The 8465-nt window shown below is 43.4% G+C and overlaps 1 protein-coding gene across 1 annotated transcript; it reads left to right on the top strand.

Annotated features, from left to right (window-relative positions):
- The first annotated feature begins 234 nt into the window (after positions 1–234).
- Positions 235–8203, top strand: LOC114481900 (uncharacterized protein K02A2.6-like). The gene is made up of 4 exons (XM_028476966.1): positions 235–626; positions 1064–3225; positions 6761–6830; positions 8137–8203. The coding sequence occupies exons 1-4, from the start codon at positions 235–237 to the stop codon at positions 8201–8203; spliced, it is 2691 nt and encodes an 896-aa protein (XP_028332767.1).
- Positions 8204–8465: the final 262 nt, after the last annotated feature.

The following is an 8465-nucleotide window of genomic DNA, read 5'->3' as shown; positions in this document are numbered from 1 at the left end:
GTTCAGTACGTGTGTTTCCTGTCGGGCACTTCCTGTAAAAACACTCCCGGAATGTCAGTAGTATGCAGCGTGTTACTAATAAGTTGATTAAACGACACTAAAGGAAAACAAGTGTGCGTGCATCCTTACCCTCGGGTTACCACACTTATTGGCGACGAGGATTAAAGTGCCAGTGACGGCGTGAGTTTTTTTTTAGTGTCGAGGAGGACGTTTCCGTCAACTTTAGTTTGCAACATGGCTACCGTCGTCGCACTCAGTGAGTTTATCGAGCAGGACGGAGACTGGATTGAGTATGTTGAGAGACTTGAACACTTTTTCCTGGCAAATGACATTGTTGAGGAGGGGAGGAAGAGGTCAATCCTCCTGAGTGTGTGCGGGGCCAAGACGTACAGGCTGATACGCAATTTGGCTACGCCACGGAAGCCTGGGGACCTAAGCTTCAGAGAGCTGGTGACGCTGGTGCAGGAACATCACAAACCGAAGCCGTCGGTGATCGTTCAGCGCTTCAAATTCCACACACATTCACGCAGAGCAGGAGTGTCAGTTGCTGCATTCGTGGCTGAGCTGAGACAACTGTCGGAATACTGTGAGTTTGGACCAGTGCTTGACGACATGCTGCGGGACAGGTTAGTCTGTGGGATTAATGATGACGGCATGCAGCGCAGATTGTTAGGAGATGCCACACTGTCTTTCAAGAAAGCATTAGATATTGCCCAGGCCATGGAAACAGCAGCTAATAACTCTAAAGACATTCAAACAGCTAACGCCAGTGCGCAGCAGAGTGCCGTTCACCGTCTGAGTAATGACAACAAAGGCAAGCCGTTTAAGTCAGTGGAGTGTTACCGGTGTGGGGGCGCACACCTTGCTAACGACTGTGGTTTTAAAGATGCTGTTTGCCATAACTGTAAAAAAAAGGACACATAGCCAAGAAGTGCAGAGGTCCTAAAAAGCCATGGAAAAAGGAGTGGGGAAAGTCAAATCACAAAATGAAGACTCATCACCTGCAAAGTGAGGGGCCCGAGGAGCAGTGTTCATATAACATGTTTAATATGATTGTCCTCAGTGAACCCCGGGCAGACCCGATCTGTGCAACGCTGCAGTTAAATGGGGCAGAGCTGGAGATGGAGGTGGACACAGGCGCCTCAGTTTCAGTTATAAGCCAAACTACGTACTCCAAGTTGTGGTGCCCTGGTAAAGCACCTGCTCTGAGGAAAGCTAACATCAAACTGAGACAGTACACCGGTGAGTGCATTCCTCTACTTGGGGCTATAGATGTGGATGTAGTGTATGAGGGCCAGGAAGCTAAAGCCAAACTGATAGTAGTAGTGGGAGAGGGGCCAAGTCTGCTGGGACGAGACCTCCTACAGAAAATCAGCCTAAACTGGGGTAAAATCATGCATGTGAGGGTGATTGGAGACATCCTAGTAAAGTATACAGATGTGTTTAAAGATGAACTTGGCACCCTCCGTGGCACAACAGTGAAGTTGAGCGTGGACACAAATGCACAGCCACGTTTTTGTAAACCACGTACTGTGCCATACGCAATGGAGGCTAAGGTGGAAGCTGAATTGGACAGACTGCAAAAATTAGGTGTTATTGAACCGGTGGAGTTCTCTAACTGGGCAGCACCGATTGTGCCGGTGCTGAAAGAAGATGGACAAGTGCGTCTATGTGGTGATTACAAACTTACAATAAACCAAGCCTCGCAGCTCGATACTTACCCTTTGCCAAGAGTTGAAGATTTGTTTGCCACGCTGGCAGGGGGAAAAACGTTTACAAAGTTAGACATGAGCCATGCATACCAACAGTTGCTGCTGGATGAGGATTCAAAACAATATGTCACCATTAACACCCATAAAGGACTGTTTAAGTATAACCGTCTTGTTTTTGGTGCAGCATCCAGCCCAGCCATCTTTCAACGCACCATGGACAATCTCCTACAGAACATTCCACACGTAGCTGTCTACCTTGACGACATCTTGGTGACAGGTAAAACGGAGGAGGAGCATCTGCAAAATCTCGACCAGGTGCTAAAAAGAATGGAGATGGCAGGGCTGCGTTTAAAGTGCAGTAAGTGTGTTTTCCAGGCTCCAAGTGTTACCTACCTGGGTCACAGGATTTCAGCTCAGGGGCTTTCCCCCATGACAGAGAAAGTGAGGGCAATTAAGGAGGCTCCTAGTCCAAAGAATGTAGCAGAGCTCAGGTCATTCTTGGGCTTAGTGAACTATTATGGGAAGTTTTTACCTGAACTCTCTACTGTGCTCACCCCCCTCTATCAGCTGCTGCATAAAGACTGTTCGTGGAAATGGCAGCAGGCTCAAGAGGTAGCGTTTCAACACGTCAAAGAACTGTTGCACTCAGCGCCTCTACTCGTACACTTTGATCCAGACAAGGAAGTGGTCCTATCCTGCGATGCATCGCCCTACGGCGTAGGGGCGGTTCTTTCCCATCGTCTGGAGGATGGGGATGAAAAACCTACCGGGTACGTGTCACGCACTCTCACAGCAGCAGAAAAAGGCTACTCACAGCTAGAGAAGGAAGGGCTAGCTGTAGTTTTTGCTGTAAAACGATTCCACCAGTGTCTGTATGGACGCCCTTTTACCATATTTACAGACCATAAGCCTTTAATGGGTCTGTTTAGTGAGACTAAAGGTATTTCACCTATGGCGTCAGCGAGGGTGCAACGTTGGGCATTAACATTGTCAGCATATCAGTATCGCATAGAATACAAAGCAGGAAGTGAAAATGCAAATGCGGACGCATTTAGCCATCTTCCTCTTCCAGAAACCCCAAGCCAAACGGGCCTGCTTCCAGAGACAGTGTTTTTGTTAGACAGACTGTCTAACTCCCCTGTGACAGCAAAACAAATAAAACAATGGACTGACAGAGACCCAGTGTTGTCACAAATACAAAGATGGCTGTTACAGGGCTGGCCGGGATCTGTTGAGCAGGAGGAATATAAACCCTATGTCAAGCGTCAGCTGGAGCTGAGCGTGATGGGTGGGTGCATCCTCTGGGGATCCAGGGTGATCATCCCACCGCCGGGTCGGGCTCCGGTAATGGAGATGTTGCATGGAGCCCACCCCGGGGTATCGAGGATGAAAAGCCTGGCCAGATCCTTTGTGTGGTGGCCGGGGATGGACGTCGCGTTGGAAGAAAAGGTAAAGACATGTTTGCAGTGTCAAACTAATCAGAAAATGCCCGCACCTGCACCGCTCCACCCAGGTATGTTTGGAGAAAAAAAGGAGCAGCATTTCATGAAAAGAACACCTTGCCAACTGTTAAATATGGGGGTGGATCCATCATGCTTTGGGGTTGTGTTGCAGCCAGTGGGACAGGAAACATTGCTCGGGTGGAGGGAAGAATGGATTCAATTAAATACCAGCAAATTCTGGAGGCAAATATCACAGCATCTGTAAAAAAGCTAAAGCTGAAAAGAGGATGGCTTCTACAACAGGATAATGATCCTAAACATACCTCCAAATCCACCATGGACTACTTCAAGAAACGCAAGCTGAAGGTTTTGGAATGGCCTTCACAGTCTCCCGACTTAAACATTATCGAAAATCTGTGGGTAGATCTTAAAAGAGCTGTACATGCAAGACGTCCTAGGAATATTGCAGAACTGGAAGCCTTTTGCAAGGAAGAATGGGGAAAAATCCCAAATAATAGAATCCAGAGACTTGTTGTTGGCTATAAGAAGCGTTTACAAGCTGTGATATCTGCCAGAGGGGGTGTTACTAAGTACTGAAGGTACTGATGCTGTAGGGTGCCCCGACTTTTGCACATGCCAAAATTATGTTTTTCATTTTTGTAATTTTGTTCAATTTATAAAATAAAATGTAACTATGCATTAATGTTTCCTGACAATATTGTCTTTTTTTCCCATATACCAGAGAGACAGTAAATATGAATATAACTTTTTAAATATATAAAATATGCTGTTTTTAAAGGGGTGCCCTGACTTTCGCACACAACTGTATTATGATGCACTACTTCACTTTACTTGCTTGCACTCAAGTTAGATACAAAATATTTTCTCTGGACTGTACTTTTATCTGATGCATTATAATGAGTGTTTTAATCATTATATTTGACCTCATCAGGCTACAAAAGCAACTTTCTCAACAACTCACTCTTCTCAGCTACCCTGTCAATAAAACATTAAACATGCCTGTGGCACACATATAGCGTACTCAAAAGGTAAACAAATGTAAACAAAGAGGGGGCTGGATCACATCGCGCTACAGTAACCCACAAGGACCGAACACAAAAAAAGTCAGAAAAAACTGTGGTGGAAAAAAAATAATTAATGTGCAAAATAAAAATAGTCTTTATTTATAAATTTGATAAATTGATTAAGGTGATTTTTTTTTTTTTTTTTTGCCCAGCCCTACTGCATAGTGCACTTGAAGAGAGCAGTAGAGAAACCCTGTCCTGCTAGCTAGCATAGACAGCTAGCTAAATTGTAAAATGGCCTACTTCTAACGACTGATTGTGTTAAGAGTTAGCAAGCACAACTAGAATAAATTACACCCAAACTTGATTCTTATCTGACCCGGGTAGACAACAGGTTATCACTTCTTACCTGAAGTTCAGATTCCCATCCACTCGCACTTGCAGTGGCCACGGGTCTCTCCTCCTCATGCCTCACCTTCCCCTCATCCACCTGACGGCCACCTCCGCCATCATCACCTGCGGCGGCTTGGGATGCTACTGCTACTGAAGACAAAGCTCCCCCATAGCCACCAGCAAACATCTGTGCTATTTTCACACATTTGGCAGCATCTGCCTGAAGAGCTTGTCTTTTTTTATGTTGATTGTTTTCCACGCCTCCTTTCTGCTTCTTGCTGCTATTGTCCATGTTCTCCTCTCTCTTTGCACAATTTATTGATTGACAACCGACGCCCAAGAGGGAGGGGGCATCGGCCCTCGGCTGTAATTGGTCCAGCCCAGAATCAATCATGACTAATGGGCCGATCTACCAGTTTTGTGTACCAATACGTATCATGAATACTATTACCAATATTAGCACCATTAGTTGAAAAAAAAAAAAGGCCCTGGCCCAAAATCACCATCGGCCCCGATGGCCAGTCCAGCAGTGATTGGAGGAGCCTCGTAAGTCCTGTGAAATCTCATCCAGCGAGACTTCACAGCAGAAAGACAGACGCTCAGAACCTCCTTATAACACCCTGTATTCATTTGTTGTTTCACGTCTGATGTGCCACTAAGATTTTAATTGTTATATTGTTAGGAAATGGGTTAGGGTTAGGGTTAACCCTAGGGTTTAACCCTAACCCTCGTCTTCTGTCCACATGTACTCCGCCATGTTTTCTCAGAGAGCAGTGGTCATGTGACCAGGTACTTCACATTCTGTGACATGTATTTGCGAAAAAAGTGTTTCCATGGTGCTTTTGTGACAAATTGCAATATTGAAAGGTCTGAAATTCCTCCTCATAAAAGCGTCAGAAGTCTTTTGCGATATTTGAGTGTTTTTTTTTTTTAATACAGGTGTTTCCATTACCAGGTTTTATTGCCATTTTTAGATTTTACGCATTTCCAAGGTAATGAAACACAGGTAATGTTGCAGATTCACCGCCTGAACCAAGTTCCCCTGACAATAAATGTGAAAACCCCCTCAAAGATGTTCATGTACTAAACAAAACCTATAGTAACACTAATGTAATGTGACAATATTTGGCATCACAAGAAGGATTGCACCCCAGGACCCCATTTACTGGGTTCAAATAATTTAATCCAGTTTAATAAAATAAAATAGAGAAAATTAACTAATTAGGTCACACAGAAAACAAATAATCAAATGGCATGACAGGATGGGGAAAAGACAAGGATAACCAAATTGAGGATTTTAAGTCACTCATGACAGTGAACAGGAATGCACAAAACTGGTCTTTAAAAATAACAAAACAAAAAAATATAAAAACACACTCCAAAAAAATTGAGAACACTAACTTATTCTCTTTGGACTAACAAAGTCAGCTTTCAAAGATCAAACTGTGCTGTTTGTTGCCTCTTTTTTTTTTTTTTTTTACAACGTCGCTTTCTGAGAATTACTTTTGTTTTTAAACCAAAGAGATTAAAGGATAAGGTAAAACAGATGGATGGGAACTCTTTTTAAGGCTCAAAGCTTCCTCGTGGATGACAGGATGGAGGTTTGTTTTGTTTAAAGTGCAGCGCTGTCAGCAGGTGACAGCACTGATCTCTAGAACATGATGGTGGGAGTGCAGTGCAATGATCAATGCTGGGGTGGGTGACAGCTGGGTTACCTCCACATGTAGGCTACATTTAGCTGCTGGGAGCTTGTGTCAGTCATGACCTGCTTGCAGTGGTTATTTTGTCACAGTGAATGTGTGAATGTGTGTTTAAGAATGAACTGCTGTCGCTTTGATCAACAATAATTTAGCATCTAGAAGTAGCTCAGAGCCACAGGACTGGGATGTTAATGCAGCATGTTGATGTAACATGTACGTACGCTATCTTACATTTAGGCACAAGGGTTATACAAACAGATAGCGATGCAATTATTATTATTTGGGCTAGAGTCAGAAGCCTAGATTTAACTCAAGGAGCAGAGAGTAAATACACTGTACACAGTTCTGATTTTTGGTGATACCTTATATTGTGATATTTAAATATAGTCCATCAATGCCCAACCAGAGTTCCAAGTCCATAGAAGGATAAAGTCCAAGTATCGGAGGGGAATGTATGAGGTTTGTGGGCCCTTTACTGTGTTGCGAAGGGGGAAAAAAACGAGAAAAAGAGCGGCTGCACAAAGGAGCCTCCTACCAGCCCGACCAGAGCAGTGGAGGGTTAGTTTGTTCGGACCAGGCAGAATCTTCAGCTTAGTGCCCAAACTAGGCTCTAGCTCACCATCAGCTGGCCTATATGACAAACAGGTCCAATTAAATATACAGTGTGGTACACACATTAAGAAACATTCAAAAATACTGGTGCTCCATAACACAAGCTGCATTATATTTACTAGTATTTCATTAATCAAATATTGTACAATATAATTAGTTCTTGATCTATAAATACGATTCAAGTAATTATAATATTTGTTATATTAATCAATTCATTGCAGTACTAAACATCAAAAACCCAGCATCCACAAATAAAGTGCATAGCAGCCCAGTGATTGACTGGACTGCATTAAAGTGCATAGATAACAAGGAAACTGGTTTAAAGTGCTCAAAGTGCATTCATTCTCATCAACACAGCCATGAGAATAAACTATAAATCCAACATTGCAGTCCACAGATCATAATTAGAGAAAGAAGGCATACAAGATGTTATTATATGTGCCAACCAAAGAGCAGCGGTAGCAGCTAAGCTAAGCTAAGCTTACCAATTCTATGGTTCAGTCCGTAAATGGCTCCGGTATTCGGCTCCTATTGTTGGACATTTACTGCCTTTAGTTTCAAGATGTTCACTAAATAAACAACACCACAACGTACCTGCAGCAAACATCTCCGTCGGATGACCCTCTCACTCCTACGGCATTCAGCCACAGCTGTGTTTAAACAGTGAGTTGGACGCGCTCTCCTGTGACGGTGCGACGTCACGGCGTGACGTAATGACGTAATACGTAGTATTTTATATAAAGGAAAGGAAATTAATTAATTAATTAATATTAAAGGGTTTTCCACCCGGGTAACATTGACAACAATACTCCAGGCCATAACTTACTAAACAGTTTGGTTTAAAATTACTTTTTACAAAGCTTGATACATTTATTTAGCATGGAGCATTTTTTTTTCTATTTAGTCGGCACATGCTGTCCAAGGTCGACACTAGAAGAAGTGTAGACAGCAATGCATGTTTTGTTATTGCAATTAAATAAATGAATTTATTGTATTGCATAATTGTGACCATCACCAGCCCTCCCTAAGGAAGGGTAAGAAACACTTTATTAAAGGGAGGATATAAAAAGAGAGGGCGGTGTTACACCTGGGTGAGGGGGAAGGGAACAGGGAGGAGGAAGTCAGAGTTGGAAATGGAAGGGGTGGGGTTGAGCCGACTGTTTTAAGGTGGAAGTGAGATGTGATGTTGTCGTCGTGCATATTGGGGTCTACTCTGTGGTCTGGACATAAGCGCTTTTTTGCGCGCCTGCAGTTACATGCCTTTCTCCTGCACATATTCTCCGGTCCAGGTTCCTGACACGCCCACCGTGCGTAAGTAGACCAAAAGTGCGTAGTCTGTCAATGATGGCGGTCTGAAGCAAAGGAGGCACACTGGGCCATGATGTCATTTTTTGGGGGCTGTCTAGAAATCTCGGAACATTGGAGTTTTCCCAAGGCTTGTAAATGTCATTGAAAAGTTGAGAGAGTTTTTAAAAAACAAAAAAAAAAAAAAAAACTGATGATAGGCAGACAAAGGGAGATGGTGCGTTTGTGTGTGTGTTTAAAGAAAAAAAAAAAAAGACTGTTGTGGTGGTTTTTAAT

The sequence above is a fragment of the Gouania willdenowi genome, chromosome 19 (assembly GCF_900634775.1).
Source record: "Gouania willdenowi chromosome 19, fGouWil2.1, whole genome shotgun sequence".
In the NCBI taxonomy this organism is placed as follows: Eukaryota; Metazoa; Chordata; class Actinopteri; order Blenniiformes; family Gobiesocidae; genus Gouania; species Gouania willdenowi.
This window is presented reverse-complemented; position numbering and strand designations above follow the sequence as displayed.